The following is a 19,728-nucleotide window of genomic DNA, read 5'->3' as shown; positions in this document are numbered from 1 at the left end:
CTTGATCCCTCCAGGAGCAAGGAATAACATTGATAGGAACAGGCAGCTCCATTGATGCATGGCTTCAACGTTGGTGTCAGTGGAAAAAATGTGGCTTTTTTGACCATCTCTCAACACCTGGCCTGCTGGCACCTGATGGGATGAGCCTTTCTCAGATGGAAAAGGAGTTCTAGCACAGGAGCAATGGGGCTTGCTGACAGAGCTCTGAACTAGCTTGGAAGGAGGAAAGGGAGAAAAGCAGGCTCCCCAGTGCTGAGCAGTGGGATTTTGTGCCAAACCTTGAAGATCCTGATGGGATCCCTCAATCTGCTTCACCAGGTGTTGGCCACAAGGTACCACACCTGAAATATTTCTACCCTGATGCCCCCAGCATGAGGAACAAACACCAGCTGGAAGCTTTGGCCCAGTCCCAGAGCTTTGACATCATTGGCATAAGTGAATCATGGTGGGATGAGTCCTGGGCCTGGAGAGCCCTGTTGGGTGGTTGTGCTTTCAGAAAAGACTTTCCTCAGTGTGGTGATTGCTAGAATGTGGAGATTCAGGACTGCTGTGCTACTGCAGGTGCCCCTGTTGCTGTAGTAACCCACAAAGGTTAACTCTGTACCTGTGCAGAGCAGTCACTGGCCGTTTTGGGGGCTGCAGAATGCACAAGACATCATGGACACTAATAAGCAATTAAATGTGAAATGTAGAGACACCTCATACCACTGTGAATGTGAACATTTTGTTTTAATCAACAGTTTTGCTTTTCAGGTTTCACAGTAATATCACCCATTAACATCTGTGGATGTATGTGTTTAATTTCCACTAGCATTAATTTGAGTTAAACATTTGCATTAAGTACATCTCCCTTGAGCTCTCTAATATTGCCTGCAAAATGTAATCAGAAAGTAAATGATTGTGAATGTACAATTAGAGTACAGATTGCTTCAACTGTGCATTAAAGTCTTAATATTGATTATCCAGGTTTTTTACTGGACATTTCCTAATATCCTAGTAGAAAAACTGTTAGCAATGTATGTTAAAATCATTGGGTAAACTAGTAAGAACTAATCCCTGTATGCTATAATTTAGCTTATAATCATGATTTATTTAACAAATGTAATTAAACCACCTTTTGTTTACTTGGACTGCAAATCCTCAGCTTGCAGGGAGAATCTTGCCACAATCATTTTAAAGTCTGCACTTCAGGTGCATGTGGTTCACTGTGAGAAATTTGGAAGGTAGACACAAACTTGAGGACTGAAAAGGTTGTGAAGTGCTGATATAAAATAGTCTTTTTGCATTGAACAATTACTGAAAATTTGCATCTCTGCTGCTGACCTCCATAATCTTCCACAGAACCATAGAATTACAGAATGGTTTGGGTTGGAAGGGGCCTTGAAGATCATCCAGTTCCAACCTCCCCTGCCATGGGCAGGGACACCTTCCACTAGTCCAGCCTCATCTCCTTAAATTATAAAACTCAAAAAAAAAAAAAATTAAAATTGGCAGAGTGAAGTATCTTTAAAGTTGACCTGTCTCTTGTGCTAAGATATGAACTGCAGGTTCATCTTTTTACCTGGCCCACTTTACTTCATTGTCTCTTTATTTACTCCATATAATCAGCTGTGCCTGTATGAGGACTCGTGGTTTCCTTCTTGCTGTTGTGTTCATTTCTTACCTGGCTGATTCTTCTCCAGGTCTCCAATGTCAAGGCCATGTGTACTCTACAAAACTCCAATTATTTAAGTGTTGAACATGAAGGATGTGTTGAAGTAGTGTTTTGAATTGCTGCCTGAGTTAATTTTGCCAATGAAGCATTGAGTCTTTGGAGCACTCTTGCTGTGTTAATGAACATTTCCAGTCCCTTCACCTATTGCTTTGCCTGGGATTTACAGCTTGTGTCACACAATGCTCTTGAGCAGGACTTGGGCTGTGAAGATTACAGAGACATATTAAGTATTATAGCAATCTGACAGCTCAGCTGCTGCTGTTCATTTATAACCCTATGATTAGGTAGTTCCTGCCTTAATTCTGTGATTATTTCTTGCAGACTTCCAGTGGGTGCAGGGAGATGTGTGTGAAGTTCAGCTGATGGTGTACAACCCGATGCCTTTTGAGCTCCGAGTAGAAAACATGGTATGCATCTTTCTAAATCTTCTCTTTCTGCTCTGTTTCTGAAGAAAAATCTCATTTGGACTTTCAAATATGTTTTTGTATAAATATTCTTTAAAGATGGTTTAAGCCAGCATAACCTCAGTTTAACAGTGTGGTGTTACCAACTTTCTCATACTTTTGGTGATGAGGTGTTGAAAAGAAAAATCGCTGCAACTCAGAGTGTTTAAATGCTTTACTGGCACTCACCCATAAATCAGTTCTGTACATTTCTGCATTGAGTAGAGCTCCTGCTACATGATTTACATAGACTGGTTTTCAAGTAATAATTATACCCAAAACCTAATAATTATTGTACCTTTGCTCCTGTTGTTTAAAAGTCTGCATTCATCCTTGCTTTTCAAATTCCCATTCTGACCACAATTTAAAAACCTGATGAACTAAAATACTTAGGTCTGAGAAGCTTTGGGTTTTAATAAAAACTTCAGCTCCTGGATTTGTTGTTCCCAGTGATTTATGTTATTTGAGAACACTCTAATGTCAGATGATCAGAAGGGAGTGAAAAAAAAGGCCAAACCACTGGAGAAATGTGTGAGGTTAGAAGGATCAAGCTCAAGCTTACTACTACTTCAGCTGGCTGCTTGCAGTGTATCCTGAAAAAAAAGGAAATTGTGGGGTTTTTTTTCTTTCTTTATTCCAACTAACAGGATTTTAAAAAAATTGTTATCCATTTAAAGGTTAAAAGTTCTGTAACTACCAGACCAACTTAATATCCACTCAGTCCTAATCCAGCATTTTCCTTTATGTTAAATATTTTTACCTTTAGTATTGCTTTAAATATAAAAAATCACATCTCTTAGAGCCCTTTGTTCTGTCAAGCTAATTGAATCAGTGTACATTTATTTACTCATGATTTTTGTTTGGGTTTTGTTTTTATTGATATGTCTACTGCAGTGTTTAGTCAAACAAATTGACTTAAATTACTGATAATAGACCACATATAATAAAGTGCTTTTCCATGGGAAGTGAACAAAGATTTTGTTTTTATAGCACAATAAAATTAATCCTTGGAAGCCAACATGCCACTTTCTTCAGCAGCATTTTCTCTCACCTTCACAGAAGTATTTAAATTTTTTAGAGATCAATAGAAAAAGTAGTTTTAAAGCTGCACATCAGAAGGGTCTCTGTGGGAATTAATTGATTAAGAACATTTTGATTTACAGTCTAATTTGTATTGTGTAAGTAATTGTGTTGTTATATATTTAAAAAGCTTGGAAAATTTCTTAATGAGGAAATTCTTTCTGAGTGCTTCCATGCACTCAAGAATTCAGAATGCAGTTGTGTATGTAGGTCTACACAACATCCATTCCCTGAGCAAATTAATTGTCGTAGCACCAATATTTCTCTTTCCTGTTGTTGTGATAAAGTTCTGTCTTGGAATTACCACTGAATTCCAGTTCAGTGGAAAGCACAAGAGCAATTAATTTGCCAGCCAGATGCAAATCTTTGAAGTGATTAATGTAAGTCTAGTCAGTGCTTTGAGAAATTCTGCTCCTCACTAATGTGGCCTCACTTGGAGTAATTGGTTGATTTTGGTAGATTTGTTTCTGTATCAAGACTGTAGCAAGTGGAGGAAAGTGCTTTTTCCCCTTGATTTGGAATTTTAGAGACAATGTCTTTGGAACTGAGGCCAGTTTGGAGGTCCCCAAATGACAAAAACACCGAGGTCTGTTCAGCCTGTAGAGGAGAAGAATATTGGGGTAATTCCTACTGCTCTGCTCAATCCCAAAATGGGAAAGTGCAGCAAAAGCAGAGCTGGGCTCTTCCCAGAGGTGCCCAGCTAAGGATGGAGGCAGGGAATGAGCTACAGCCTTGGGAAACTTCCCTCCCTGATAAAAACTCCCTTTTCCCAGGCAGGAGGGGGATCATACACTGGGACTGCTTGTCCAGAGAGAACCTGAGACTTCCATCTTTAGAAATCTCTAAAACTTCAGTGAACAGGATGTGAAAAACCTGAAGTACCACCAAAGTTACCCCTGCTTTGAGCACTGGGCTGAACAAGATGACCTCTACAATTTCTTTCCAACCTAAGTTGTTGGTTTTCCAGTCTCATCTGTGAACTTTCTGGAATGTGGGAATAGGCATTACTTTATCATAAGAATAAACTCCTCTGTTTTCATTTTAATAATTCAGAGGGCTGGTTAATATTTTAAAATGGTGTGTTTTATTATTAACATGTTCCCATGCCTGCAGTCCCCATACCCTTTTCTTGTCTGATTTCTCATCAGCTATCAGATTCTTTCTGATGATTTACTCTCACTGACTAAGTTTCACAGCAAGTCTATCTTTTTCTGCCATTTAGTGGCAGTTTCAACTTGTTTTTCCCACAACTTTTTTTTTCCTCCTGCCTGACTCAGCACCTTACCTTTGCAAGATCATTCAGGCTTGTTTCCAATCATCTTTGAGTTTGCCATTGCTTGCTTTAATTTCCTTTTGTCCTTTCCATGCTCCACCATTCTCCAGTATATAACTGTACTGAAATCTACAGTCTTATTTATTTTTTAAAATTTTCCCCTTTCCCTCAATTTAGATTTGTTGTTCTGATAAATTACTCATTTCATGTTAAAGGAAATCCAGGCTTTTGCCATGGTACTTCTCCTACTGTGTCTTTCTGTTTGTTGAATTTCTGTTGTGATGGTAAACAAGTTAATATTGAGCACAGGTTGTTAAGGAGAATGATTCCCCATGGAAAGGCTTCCAGAGCTTTTTCATTAATTGAAGTATTAATGCTGAGTCCATGTAGGTTAATTGAGGTGTGCTTAAGTAAAAGGCATTGAGTTTCTAGACTTGATATGAAGCTGTGGACACAAGACTTTCATTAGTGTTGCTCTGATGATAAACCCTGAACAACTGATTTTCTTTTGTTATTTTTTTATTGTTCTCAAGTATCTTGGCCCATTTTTGTTGTTTTTACTGTTAATTTCCTGTCATGAATATTCCTGATTTGGGACTCGAATTAGGAGCATAGTCTTCCTGCCCCATTTCTGTGCTCATTTTCTGTCTTTTTCCATTTCATGTTTCAATTTTGTCCATATAGTTAGGAGGCTGGTCCAATGGAAAGTGCAGTAGTGTTTGTAAAATGACAGATGGAAATGTTCAATCATGGAGCATGGAAGTGATTAGCTCCCACAATTGTGTGAGTCAATAAAGTGAAGTGGGAGAGATCTTGGGGTTGATCAGAACAAATGCTTTAATAAAACTCAGCAGGTACCTTAAATCAGCAGAATGAGAGACAAAAATGAGCCTAACCAGAGCTGGCTGTGATGGATTAGACAGAATATTCTTGCCATGTTGGTGCAGGTCACCTGGAGAGGGGATGCTCAGCTGCACATTTGTGCCACCACCTCACCTTTTCTGCCAGGAGTGTTGGTTTCTGTACAGCCTTGTTCAGGTCTCTGAGTGATGCCCTCCAGCCCTTTTGCAGTTTGTTCTGATGTTACTGCCATTACTGCAGTTGTCTGTGCAGGAAAAAAATGATCTCCATGTTTCAGGCCTTCCAAAACAATCCAAAAAATTCTGGGAAATCTTCAGTGAATTTGTTTTGAATCTTGAGACAAATGCTTAAAGCAGCAAACCACAGTACAAGCTGGGGAGATTTACTACTAAAATACATATGAAGATGTAGTGCAAAAACTTAAGTTCTCTAAGATTTCAACTACTTTTTCATCTTTTTTTATCAAGTTTCCTATTAAAAGCAAAAAAAAAAAGAAAAAAAAAAGAGAAATTTTGAGGTAATGTTATGTATTGAAGGAAAGCATTTTCTCTGTTGTTACTGTGGAAAATACAGCCATGGTTCCAAGAAAGCTACAAGATCTACAGACAGTGTAAACTGTATTTAATAAATAAATATCAAGAAATCAATAAATATTTAATAAATACAGTAAACAATAATTAATAAATAAATATCAAGGAACAAAAAAATGCTACCCCTAACCCACGAGAATAGTATAATTTATGATACTTAGTCATTATTCAAGAATGAAGTTTCTTTTCTGTGGTTTTCCTTCTGTTTGGGACCTCTATTTATTTGAACACAAGCAGGTGTGGTATTTTGATTAGTGATGCTTTAAGAATGGCCATTGTTTTTTTAAACTTGAAAATTGTGCTATTAGTCAAGAGCTCTACCTTGATGTTTAAAAAGAGCATCTAAAATTTTGATAAATCTGAATGTATAATCAGTCCCACAACTTTGCTTATGGTTTAAATTGTTTCCATGAACTGCTCTTTCCTGAGTTCACATCTTTTGCTGTTTCTGCTGTCTTGAGGGAATATTTAATTACTGCTACACTGCATTTAGTGGAGAATGTTTTAGTCAAGAATGTACACAAGAAGGTGAAGGGGGGAAAAGAATAAAAATGGCTTTGTTTGGTGTTTTTCTAGGTCTGCCTGAAATAACCGTATTAGAAATAGTAGGGAAAATTTCCTTTAAAATAAATATTTGACAGTTTTTGTGTAAAGTATTTGACAACATGGTATACGAGTATGTTCAGCATGGAAACTAACTCTGAAGGTCGTGTTACTTTAAAAAGAGAATGACTGCAGTTTGGGATTGGTAAATAAAGCCTAAAAAAGGCAGTTACATACTCCTGTTATTTTAACAGCATCCCCAAATGCTGCCATTTCCATGCAAGTTGTTTTGTTCCTCTAAAACTAAAATGAGATTTGAAGTGATTGAAAGACATGCTGTGATAAAAGCATGCATACATTCTCTCTAAGACAATTTAAATTGTTTTATAAGAATACAAAGAAATGTAAACATTTTTTTTTGTGTGCCTGACTCATATATTCCCTGGAGGAAACCTTGGATTTGGATGATCTGTGCCTGTAGGGTCAGAAAGAGAAATGATTACCAAGTGGTGACTAAATGATTACTAAATATTAGTACTTGAAATAATGCAACAATAACTCTCAGGAAAAGAAATCTAACACATTTCCCTACTTTTGGTGGTGTGGCTGAATTTTTTAGTTAATGGATGTGAGAGTACTTCAGCCTTGGTTAGGTTTTCACTGTTAAACTGCAAAACTTCAGGCGCCAGAGGGCAATGTTGGGCAAATGTTGCAGAATTGTGCAATTCAGCAAATTGTGCTCTTGAAATCATCTTTCAGACATTCTAAGATATGTCACTGTCTTTTAAAAATCACTTGTGTGGTCTAAGTTTTAAGGGTGAGTATCTTGATTTCAATTTCTGTCTGGAAATCTGAAGTCTAGTTTCTTTTTATATGGATTTTTCCCCCATTTTGATGAGTTTTAATGCTTTCTTAATGTCTTTACTTTTCAAAACTTGGAAGTTTTACTGATTAGTAGAACTCTGAAAGGGGGGGAATTGACTGCTGCTTTCTTGGTTTTGTTTTAGTGCACTTGAAGCTCTTCAATTTCTAGTCCAGGCACAGTGTGTGTTTAGTGCAGGTGTTCTGGCATTTAAATTGTGTTTGTTCTCTAAAAAATCCCTTTGTTTTCAAGGTTTGCATTACATATTAGAAAATAATTAGGGGTCCCTGTCAGTTTTTTAATTTACATTTGCTACAGCTGATAGTAAACAAGGCACTGGAGGGTTTGGGGTTTTTTATCACTGATTTTGCAGAACTTGAAGTCCTTGGATGAAAGTTTTTAGTTGGCATGAGTCCTGAATAATTCAAATGTATTTGAATATTAGGCCAAGTGATAGATCATTAGGCCAAGTGATTTTGAGACTAAAATAAAGTTTAAAAGCCTTCTGTACCAGTTTTAAAAGTGAGTTCTGGAGAGTGCATGGGGTCAGCTGTGTTCTAAGGTTTGCTTCAGCCAAAGCAAAAGCAGCAGAATTGTGGTGAAAATTGAAGCTACATCAGTGTTAAAGAGAGAATGTTCATCCCATTTCTGTGGGTTGAATCCCACTGGAAGGATTCATGTGGGAATCAGAGAATCTCAGTGCTCTGATACACTGGGTGCTGAATATACAGAAAGACAAAGTTAGGTTTTACTTGTGGTTTTGTGGATGGTTTCTGACAGCTGAAGTCTGCATGTAAAACGGGAGGAAAACAAAAATTCAGTAGAAATGAGGGTTTGACAGAGTATTTATTTACAGCTCAAGTACAATGGTGAAATGGAATTTTGTGCAGTCTCAAGGACAGAGTTCTCTAATGCAGCTTTCCACAAAGCCTGAGTAGCTTTGGGTGAATTAGGTGTTGTCTCAAGAGCGTAAAGTCTACAAAGAAGTAATTGTTAGAACAGAGATTTTACAGATTTTGGATATGGTATGTGTTTTTCTGTGGCTCAAACTGTGAGTTTCTTCATCTCTCTTCACAAAAGTACTTTCCTCTTTAACAAGGTTCTCAGTTCTCATGAAGCATCCACAGGAGCTGAGATTTAATCTCGTTGTGCTCACTGCTTTTATTGATGGAGGTCTTTGTAGCATCCTCACTCAAAAATAAAAATAAATGTGTCTAGAAAAACAATTGGTAACTTGGATGTATACGCTTTCCAAAATCAAGTTTACTTTTAACAGCACATTCTATGCTCAAGCATCTTCAATTCATTAACCAAGCTTAAAGAAAAGCCCCAGTCTACTAATAACAGTAATGCTGTGCTCAGAAATTTCTTCAGTGATTTTTTTTTTCTGCCTCATTTCTCATTTTGTCCCATGTTTTAAATTTAGAATGCTAAAAGATTTCTCTGACTAAGGGAGTAACTGCAGGCATTTAGGCTTGAGAGGATCAGTTCAGCAAAATGAATGCATTATTCCAACTCACTGGAATATTTAGGTTGGATGGTTAAGCTAGACTTGCCCTGTTATCTGTAAATACAATTTTTTTTTCCTCTTAGAAAATGTATTTTGGGCATGTAGTTAAAGCTAAGCAAGATCTGTGATTGATGTTTGATTTTCACTATCTATCAAATATTCAAGTTCAAGTCACAGGTACAATTAAATGTAGGTACAAACCAGCACCATGCAGATGATATCTGTGATTTTTTTTACTGGGCTTGGGTGTAAATTTTTATTAGTTTTTCATTCCCAGCTCAGTTGCTGGAAGACGTTTCCATGTTGAATACAAATCTTGCTGTAATTCTGGATGCACGCTGCAGTCACTGCAACTCAAACCCAGAATAACTGCTATGAGTAAATTGGAATAAATCATAAAAGTTTGGCTGATGTAATGCATGGGATTAAAATACAAGTATGTAGCATAAAAATGTAAGTGTATATCATAAATGGATTTATCTGTGTAATGTGTTTTTTCAGGGTCTCTTGACAACTGGAGTAGAATTTGAATCTCTCCCTGCTGCCCTTTCCCTCCCTGCAGAATCTGGGCTCTATCCTGTGACTCTGGTTGGTGTTCCCCAAACCACAGGGCAGATCACTGTCAATGGTAAGGGATGGCTCCACTCACTCCTCGTTGGCAGAACAACCTGACTTTTATACCCCTGTGGCTTGCATGGCTTTGTTTGCCACGTGTGTGTTCCCCACTCTGAATTCTCCTTGGTAAGGAAAAGAAAAAAAGGAACACAGGGAATCTGTTCCCTGCACCAGGCTTCATTAAAAACAGCCTGATGAATCACTTGGCTGCAGCAGCAGTAACAAGCACATTCTTGGAGTATCTCATGTGTGAGAGGAAGAGGATAATGAACTCCAGCTCCCCTTTATTAATGCTTTCATTTGGAAAGCTTCTGAGGAGGATTACTTGAACTTTTTTCTTAAGAATGCAGAAGATAATCTGGCAGGGTTTTTTTTTTTTTCTCCCTTAATTAATCGTGTTCATGTAAGATTACAGAAATTTTTGCAGATTGCTTCCGTGGAAACAATTTAGCCAGGCTGTATGGCCTGTTGCAGTCAAGATATCATTTCATTAATAAGCCTAAATAAAACTGTGTTTGTAGTGAGGAAGAAAATTAAAGAGCTTTTACAAAAGGCTAGCAGACCTAGAAAAGGAGGCATATTTGGAGAGGATGGATTCAACATGTAGTAGGAGTGAATCATCTTACCAAATCACATTTTTAAATATGTCTTCCTGAAATGCAAAGTTAGGAATACAGGATAAGAACCATTTTAGTAAAGCTAAGCTCTAAAAGAAGATGGCTTTGAACTTGAAGAAACTTCTCACTGAGTTCTTCTTAAGTGCTTTTGTGTCTTTTCAGAAAACAATTTTTCATTTGATTTTTTTTTTCTCAAAAACTATTTCAGTAAATACAGAATAGCATCAAAGCATTCAGAACATTTGTACTGTAGTTGTCTCCTTTGAGTTCCACAGACTAAAAATGTATTGCAAGTAGAGGAGTTGATTTCTGTACTTGGCAGCTTTTTGTTTGTCAATGTATCAAATTTTCCTTCAGATATAACTCATAAACATTGCCTGGTAAGGAATCAGTGGAGAGGTATTTTTCTACTAAATTGAACTCTCAGAAGTTGTAGTCTTTCATGGCAGTTGTTTGTGTTTATGTGTGCATATTTTTTCCATTAATAATTTCCTTCAGGATTCTTTTATCCTTCTGGATGTAGTTGAGATTCTTTCCTGTAAACATTTTTCTGAGGAAATAGGGAATATGTGTTGAAGGTTGACATGTTTTATGTGCCCCAGGGAATTTGGTGACAGGTATAAAGTGGTATCCATGCCATGACTTGTGATGTTGATTTTGTAAAGAATTCTGCAGAAGTTACTGGAATGCATTGTAGAAATCAGAGGCTCTTCACAATTTCTTTCATTTTACATGCCACAGATGCAGAGGTGAACATGTATTTTCTGTACATTGTCAGGTAGTTATTAATGTTGTTATTTCAGGGGTTTGAAAGTCCTGCACATATATTATGTGTCCTGAGAAGATTTTCCTGTGGAGAAGGTGGTGGTTTGGGTACTTTTAGACCTGCCAGAAAACAGTACAATTCACAAGATAACTCCTGTTTTCTTCTAAAACTCAGGTTATCATACTTCAGTGTTTGGAGTCTTCAGTGATTGCCTTCTGGACAATCTGCCAGGAGTGAAGACCAATGGCTGCACTGTTGAAGTCATTCCAGCTTTGCCAAGGCTGCAGATCAGCACCTCCCTTCCAAGGTGAAAAATTAAATTAAATTATGATTTTATTAGTTCGTATTTAATTGTTAGTCACATGCTGAATAAAAGCTTTTCCACCTGAGTGCATCATCAATGCTTGAGTAAAAGAGGACATAATCTAAATCTGCATTATTTGCTTTAGAATACAAACCTGAGTTTTTTGTTTTACTGCTTGAAACCATGGAATTTCACAGAAATATGCAGAAATAATTTTGCAATATTTTTTGTGCTCAAAACTTTGGTTTTGGGCAAAAAGGATGTATCAAGACAAAAATTCACTCTTTATATCTTAACAATCCAGTCCGGGTGTGACTGTTAACTCAGATCAATTATCACAGAAGAAAGGAAAATATAAGAGAGAAAAATATACAGAAGAAGAATCACTGATAAGTACATTTACATTTATACAGTAACTGAAAGCATAATTTGTTTTGCTTTTTAGTATGCAATTCCATGATACTTTTGTCTCAGTATGAGGGGGAATAAAGAAATTCCTTTTTCCCTTTGACTGCACATGCTCAAATTTCAGAGCCCTGAAATGCTAACAGTACATGACAGTACATTCTGAATGATCAAAAAATACTTGAAGTCCTCCTCACAGATCTGTTCTGAAAGATTGAAATCTCCTCCTGTTTGTGGAGGCTGCTTGTCTTGTGGTAAGGAAGGACAGGATCAAAGGGAAGGATGGCAGGAATACCTGCAAAAAGAAGTGGAATTATTGGTCATTAATCTCAGTAACTTCTGTCCTTGTATCCTTGATGCCTTCTGACCAGTCTGCATTAGCACAGAAAGTGCAGTCAGGAATGGAACCTCTGCCCATCTGTCTTGTTCTGCAACCTCCTTCCCTCATTCATGCTCCAAAGAGTTCATCTCTAGTCATTGTTCCACCTTTCACACTGGGAATTTTTTCCCTGCATCCACTGCTGTGAGGTTTATGCCCTGCACTGTCCATTAAACCTGCTCCTTGTAGTGACCTGCTGTCACCATCATGTTTTCTGGAAAAATCCCTTGCCCAGGATTTTGCTCCTGGGAAGCTGAGAAGCCTCACAGGAAAATGAAAACAATAATTATCTGATTTGCTTCTCCTGTGTTTTGCTGCTGTGGAATGTGTTTGGACATTGTTTACCAACAGGGGATTTTTTCATTGGTTTCATGTGAATTGTTTTAACCTAATGGCCAACTGGGGCCAAGCTGTGTCAAGGCTCCTGGAAAGAGTCACGAGTCTTCTTTATCTTTTAGCCTTCTGTCTGTATCCTTTCTGTATTTTTTACTATAGTTTAGTTTAGTACTCTTTAGTATAATACAGTATCATAAAATAATAAATTAGCCTTCTGAGAACATGGAGTCAGATTCATCTTTCCTCCCTTCATCTGGGAACCCCGCAAATAGAACAACCTGCTCTTGATTTTTTTTCCTTTTCTCTTTCCCTACAGTTTTTGCAGGTAGTTCAACTCTTTCAGAGTTAGAATATCTATTCTATATTGCTTGAAATCTGATTTGTCTTATGCATAAATTATTAATTTTGGTCCTCAATGGTTCTAAAAATGGGAATGGAAACTGTATTTAGTGTCTTCAGCAGTAGTTTCTGAGTCTTCCAAAAATAGTGAATAGAGTAACCAGGACAGGTTTTTAACATTTTCTTCATAACAATTTGTCACATTTTGTAGGTCTGCTCATACACTTCAGCCTTCTTCAGGGGATGAAATCTCCACTAATGTTTCTGTCCAGCTGTACAATGGAGAGACCCAGCAGCTCATCATTAAATTAGAAAATATTGGAACAGAACCTTTGGAGAAACTGGAGGTGACAGCAAAAACAATCAACACCAAGGGTGTGTATGCTGATTTATATTGGGAAATATTTATCCTGACTTCTTCTCTGTTGAAAGGGAGATTATTTGTGTTATACTTCTTTTAGGACAGTTTACAATAAATATCATAGTCCCCATTACAGAGCTGAAACAATTCAGTTTGATTTTATTGTAGGAATATAGAAATGAAAGAGAATGTAGAAAGATGAAGGAAATTGTAGAACCATCCCTGTATTAAAGGGTCATTTGCCTTTTGGAAATCTAAATTTAATTTCAATGTTACTTGGGGAAAAATCCTGAGGCAATTACTTGTAATGAGGAAGAATCTTGGGTCTAAATTATTTTCTCCTTATGTCTAAATATGCTGATTAGTTCATTAAATAAATTACTATTAGCAGTAATGTTGTCCTACTTGAGGGAGTGGAAGTAAATAAGCCTGTTTCTATCTTACTCAGTGAACAGTAAGAAAAAAAATGGAGAGAAGACTTTCAAAGACAGGGCAATAAATAAAATAAGCTATTGTGAGTTAAAAGAATAATTGAAGCTCTGGATGAAATACAGCACATCCCCTGTGTACACTTAATTCTCTTGAAAAGCTCTGCCCATGTTAGTATTAAAAGGTGGTCTGATAGCTGAATCCTGATTTTGATTTGTGATTTTTTTTTTTTTTTTTGGTTTGTCCTCTGAGGGATTGTTATGAAAATGATCTTAACAGAAGCACTGCAGGTGACAAGCACATAATCTTTACTGAAAGTAGAAATACCGTATTTTATTGCAGGTTTTATTCTGTCAGTGCCAAAGCATTAAAATGCAGCGTGATACCTTGTGATTTCTGTTCATTTCAGTATTCAAGCTTGTGGTTTTTTATAACAGAGTATCCCCTTGTCCACAACCTCAGCGAACAGGAGTTGCCAATCATCTCAAAATGACAACTCCAGATTTTTGGTCTGAGACTTGTTACCAGGAATTATTTTAGGAGCTGAAACCTATGATGACATACTGTTGTTATTTCAGAAATTCCAACATGCTCCTCCTGGGCCAGGGGCTGCATGTATGGAATGGAGAGGCCAAATACAGCACTCAGGTGAAATGGAGAAATTTATGTATTAAATAGTGGAATATATGGGCCTGTGAGTCACATGTTAATCAGAATTTTTGTATATAACATTTCACAGTTAATGGGTTCACAATGTTGAAAAAGAGACTGAGACTCATGCCAGCTTTAAAACCACCATCTCTCCATGACAACTTTTGTTAAAAGCAGTGGGGGAAAAGGAGAATAGTTGACAGACTCACCTCTAAGTTCAGTAAAACTTTTAATTGTACTTCATCCTGTATTTTCTTTCTCTATCAAAGATGTTTGCAGTGAAGCCCCTTTGTGTATCTGACACAAAGTGTCTTTAATGTTATTAGGCACAATAATTATCAGAAAAAGGAAAATTTCTGATGAGTAAGCTATAAGCATGCATACTCAAAAAATGCAGCTTAAGTCCCAATCTCAGAAAAACAGAAGTGAGTTTTGAGAGGCACTGAGTGATATTTGTTCTGACAGTGTGAGAATTGTGCCATCAGAATCATGCAGTCAGAAATGTCTGTGTGGGCAGGGACCTCTGGAAATCATCTTAACCTTCTTTTGAAAGCAGGACTTCAGGTGATCCAGGGTCCTGTCAAGCAGAATGTTCAGTTTCTTGCATTGTCTCACAGAAGTGAAATGCACCCCTGTATTTGGAGCTGTGTGCTTGAGATGAACTGTGTTACTGGAGGAAAAAAAGAAATTTAAGTGTGAATCTTTAAATGACTGTGCTGTGGAAACAGTGTAAAGCACTGGAAAAGGCTAATTAGAAGAACTAAGAGTGTACATTAAGCATACAATAATTATGTGATTTCAAATGTGATTGCATGGAGGTGTTGCAGATATCACAGAATCAGTTTTGGGTGGGAAGGGACCTTAGAGACCTTGGACTTCCAGTTCTCCTGCCATGGGCAGGGATACCTTCCACTATTCCAGATTGCTCAAGAGCCCCATCCAGCCTGACCTTGAACACTTCCAGGGATGGGGCAGTCACAGCTTCTCTGGGAAAGATGTGCCAGGCTTCTCTGGGAAACATGTGCCAGGGTTCTCTGGGAAACATGTGCCAGGGTTCTTTGGGAAAGATGTGCCAGGGTTCTTTGGGAAAGATGTGCCAGGGCCTCACCACCCTCACAGTAAAGAATTTCTTCCCATTACTTAAACTAAACTTGTTCTCTGTCAGTTTGAAGCCATTCCCCCTTGTTCTGTCACTACATGCCCTGTCCAAAGTCCCTCTCTAGCTCTCTTGGAGCTCCTTTAGGCACTGGACAGGGCTTTAAGATCTACCCAGAGCCTTCTCTTCCCCAGGAGGAACAACCCCAGCTCTCTCAGTCTTCCTAGCAGAGGTGCTGTGATAACTTAGTGGCCTCCTCAGGACTTTTCCCAACAGGTCTTTCTTGTGCTGGGGATGGACCTTTGCCTTTTTTCATGGGCTCTCTTCCATTTTAGATGACCCTAAATTGATGCAAATGCATGAGGCTGGGCTGACAGTCCAGTGAGATGGGATTCTGGTGGCCAACAGGGAACCAAAGGTTTGTAATGTCAGCAGCTCCTTTTGGTCAGGGAATACAGGCATGGAACTCCTGGGGGCAGGGCATTAAACCATCTCTAAGAGCCACACAAACTCTTGGTGTTACACCAAGTTGAGAGCACATGCAGGTGTCCATAGGGTGTTAAGAAGTTGTCCCTTGGTTGTTCTGTACTGAAATGTGCCTGTTCAGACTGCTCAAGGTGTCCTTGAGAGCTGGTGGTCACCTTCATTTGCCTGACCACAGCTTGCCAGTCAGCTCAGGAGCCCATGAGAAGTTTTGGCCAAATTCCAGCCAAACACAAACAGCTTTCAGTCATCTTTTGTTACACCCCATTTCCTTTGGTTCTTTTTGTCTTGGCAGTTGCTTGTGAATCTCTTGCAGCTGCTGCCTGCCTGACCCATTTCCCTACTTTCTGTTTCTGGAGCCACAGCTTTTAGCACAAAGATGAGTGCTGTAAATGGCAAACATTCTCTTTTTTACAGTTGTTGGATTTATAGCCAGTCACTGTCCTTGAGGAAGCCAGCTCCTCTGGCATTGTTGGGAGTGGTGTCATGTTAATGAGAACCTCTGGAGGTTAGACTTTCACTCTTGCCTTCCCTTACCTCTCTTCTGTCACCATCAGGGGCAGCTCTGTGGGTTTTCTGCTCTGGCCCTCAGATAAATAAGAACCTGCAGCTCCCCCTGTGCAGTTCATGGAGGACATCCCAGGGTTCTGAGTCCTTCAGCAGCTCTGTGTTACAGAACAGATCCTGAGGCAGATCAGCAAGAGGGACTTGTCATGCTGCCACAACAGACACATCTGTCATGGCTTTTAGTGTCTCACTGCACCCCTGAGCCAGGCTGGGGCATCTGCAGGTTGGACATCACATGTTCATGCTGTCAGGGTCAGCTCTGTGTCACCTTACACTGTCCCTCACCGGGTCAGACAGTTTAATCCTTTTTTTGGAAAGATGACCTGTGCAGAGCTGGATGCTTTCCCTTTGGCTCCAGTCAGCTTTTTTTAGAGGCTTGTTGTGTCTCAGATAAGGGAGTGCAGTCCAAATGCTGTGATAAACCAACTATTTGATCCACTGAGGGGGAAAATGCAACCCTGGTGTTTTCAAACTTGAGACTTGAGAAGAGCCCACTTGGCAATCATAGCATGAGTGGTGAGCCCAGCTACACACATGGAATGAACCTGGATGAAGCAAAATCCTCACTCATCTTTCCTAGCAGTGACAGACCTCAGGAATTTAAATGTAGGTTCATTCTTCCCATGGCCTTTGAACACATCTGCCAGACCACAAATGAAAAATCTACTCTGAGGTTCAGGAAGATCTGTGAATATCCAGGACTAGATATTTTTATCTTTTTCTGCTAAAGAAAATTTAGTAAATTCTTTCAGATTGGAGTTGGGTTATTGTGGTGGGTTGACCCTGGCTGCATGCCAGACACCATCAAAGCTGCTCTGTCACTCCCTTCCACAAATGGCCAGAAGAGGAGAAAATATAATGAAAGTCTCATGGGTTAAGGACCAGGAGAGATCACTCAGTGATCATTGTAACAGGCAAAACAGACTCACCTTGGGGATATTAATTTAATTTTATTGCTAAGATAATTGGACAGGATAATAAGAAGTGTAAAATAGCTTGAAAATAGATCTTGAAAAATATATTAAAGTAAAATATAAAAATTATATAAAATATATAAAATATATATTGAAACTAAAATATATCCTGAAAACACTTCCCCCCACCACTCCCTCTTTCCCAGGTTTTTTATTCTCTCCCACAGTGGCACAGGGAGGAGGTTTGGGGGTTGCTCTCAGTTCATCCCACGTTGGTCCTGCTGCTGTTCAGGGAGAAGAGTCCTTCCCCTGGCACCCCAGGGCTGCAGGGGAATCTCAGCTCTGGCACCTGGAGCATCTCCTGCCCCTCCTTGTCCACTGACCTTTGGTGTCTGCAGAGTTTTTCTCACTCTGCTCTGAACACAATGGCTTCTGTGCAATAACTTCTTTCCTTCCTAAGTGTATTATCTCACTGGAAAGAGCATAACAAATCCTGCAGGTTCATTTCTATCCACCAGCTCTGGGAGCAGTTAAAATATATGAATGCCAATGCCTGTGCATTAGAACTGATAGTTATTTTGAATTTATACAATAAACTATAGCAAAAAGCCAGATTTAACAGGGGATTTAAGGTTGGAAATAATTGAGGGTCTTGTGTTGTCAGAAGACTTTTCTATCTTCTCTCCATGCAAAATTCAGTGTGGGCTTTTTCTTTGGCAGACCTTAAAATCTGTTAAAAGTTAGAGTGATCTAGGATGACCCAAAGTTACTTTCTGGGTAAGCTTTTATGTGATATTTGTCAGGATTTTAGTGATTTAGCACCCAGTAAAATGAAAGAGGTTGCTATTTGCAAGTCCTGGTAACAGTTGCTTGTAACTTGTTTGCTAAACACAGATTTTGGGCTTGAGAAAGAGCTGAATGCAGGCTTGCCCCAGTTCAGCCTTCACTGAACTGAGGTCTGAAGCCAGAGTAAAATTCACTGTAATACTGATTACTGAACAAGGTCAACATTGTTAAACTACAACCAAGTGTCAGATAAATATAAATTAGCTGTTTCTCCACGTCTAGAGCTTGGCTTTTAGCTCAAGCATTTAGATCTCACGTTGTAATTACTGGTGTTAATTAGAAAGTATCTGCAAGGGCTGTTCTCACTTCAAAAGTCTTTTCCCTTGTAATGTCTTCAAATAGAGCTCTTACTTAATGAAAACACATTTTGGAAAGAGTTTGGTGCTCCACTGCTTGGGATATGTCCTTTGTTTACACTGAGGGAAAGCACTCCTTGAGCATTTTGGATTTTTACTTAACAGGAAAAGGGGATAGAGAGTGGCATGCTTATTAACTTACCTTTTTTCTTGAAAGTAGAAGAAAATGATCAGAATGGTGATATGGTTCCAGCTAAATCATTAGGTGAGGTGGGAGTGAGATTAAGGAAATAATTTTTGGGAGGATTTTTTATTTTTGCCTTGTCTTTATTTTTTTAAAAAAAGAAATCTGCACTATTGGTTTGATGGGGTAAGACACAGGACAACATCTGGTGCTATGTGAGAAGAGTATCTTTCAGGCAAAGCTTTTATTGTTTAGGTAGAAGTTAATGGAAAAAATATTCTCTGTCTTCTTCTTTTCCTAGAAAGGGAAACCAAAGGTTCCTGTGCAAATCAATGTGATTTGGACATAATCTGGAATTCTGATTGCTGCTTTTGAAAGATCCTTTATTCCAGGTTGTAGTGGTTGAAGCAGTCTGTCCACCCTGTTCCCTCACATCTTAGGTGGTGGTTTTGGAAAGGTTCTGAAACCACAGCAGATTTTAATTACCTTGTTCTTACCAAGTAGCCTGGGAGGATGCAGAGATGAACTGTGTGACTTTCAGTGGTCCCTGTCATGCAAAGCTGTGCTCAAAATGAGTTAAAATGAGCTTTTAGAAGAATTCTCTGATATCTCTGTTGGAGATAACATGCATTGCTTAATAAAGCAACAATTATATCTTTAGGGCTCTCCCAGCCAAACCATCATGCTTATTTATTGCACCATAGACTTTCTTGTAGTATTTAGCATTGTCTGGTCTTGCATATAGGAATGGATCTATGGGTGGGGTGGGTTGACCCTGGCCAGAACTGAAGAGCCAGTGTAGATGAAAAGTAAATTCTGAGGTTTTTCCCCCCTTGTATAATTTTCTGGCATGTCAGGCTTATGGGGGAGGGCTTAGTAATTACAGATCCCCTATATCAAGTGGACAAATGACACATAATTTATTAAAGAAATTTTCTTTTGTCACTGACTGATCCTGTCTGGCATCCTTAATGACTGGGTCTTATAAAAAGCTGCTTCTCAGCTTTAAGAGAGGACTTTATAAAAGGATGAAAGCCAGTACTCTTCTTAGCCTTCTCTATTGCTCAGTAAATAACTGAAGAATGATGTTACAGCTGTTTCAGAATTTCAGCTGATTAAGTTTGGGTTATTTTGATGAAAAGTGCTCTGCATTCATGTGACACCTCCTGAGCTGAACTGTGTAGGATTCAAAACTACATGAACATTTAGAACCCCTGCAGGCTATATTTAAAGTTTATGTTTAAAGCTGCCTATTGTGCAGTGG

The 19,728-nt window shown here is 38.6% G+C and overlaps 1 protein-coding gene across 6 annotated transcripts in view; it reads left to right on the top strand.

Annotated features, from left to right (window-relative positions):
- TRAPPC9 (trafficking protein particle complex subunit 9) overlaps positions 1-19,728 on the top strand; it is a 444,261-nt gene that overhangs the window by 50,128 nt on the left and 374,405 nt on the right. For all 6 annotated transcript variants that reach the window (XR_009489416.1, XM_059867583.1, XM_059867590.1 and 3 more), the window contains 4 exons: positions 2,036-2,121; positions 9,378-9,504; positions 11,049-11,181; positions 12,849-13,012. Coding sequence is in view for 5 of the 6 variants with exons in the window: in XM_059867583.1 (XP_059723566.1) it covers positions 2,036-2,121; positions 9,378-9,504; positions 11,049-11,181; positions 12,849-13,012 (510 nt within the window). In the remaining variant the exon portion in view is untranslated. The remainder of the gene's footprint in view (positions 1-2,035; positions 2,122-9,377; positions 9,505-11,048; positions 11,182-12,848; positions 13,013-19,728) is intronic.

The sequence above is a fragment of the Haemorhous mexicanus genome, chromosome 1 (genome assembly GCF_027477595.1).
Source record: "Haemorhous mexicanus isolate bHaeMex1 chromosome 1, bHaeMex1.pri, whole genome shotgun sequence".
NCBI lineage: Eukaryota > Metazoa > Chordata > Aves > Passeriformes > Fringillidae > Haemorhous > Haemorhous mexicanus.
This window is presented reverse-complemented; position numbering and strand designations above follow the sequence as displayed.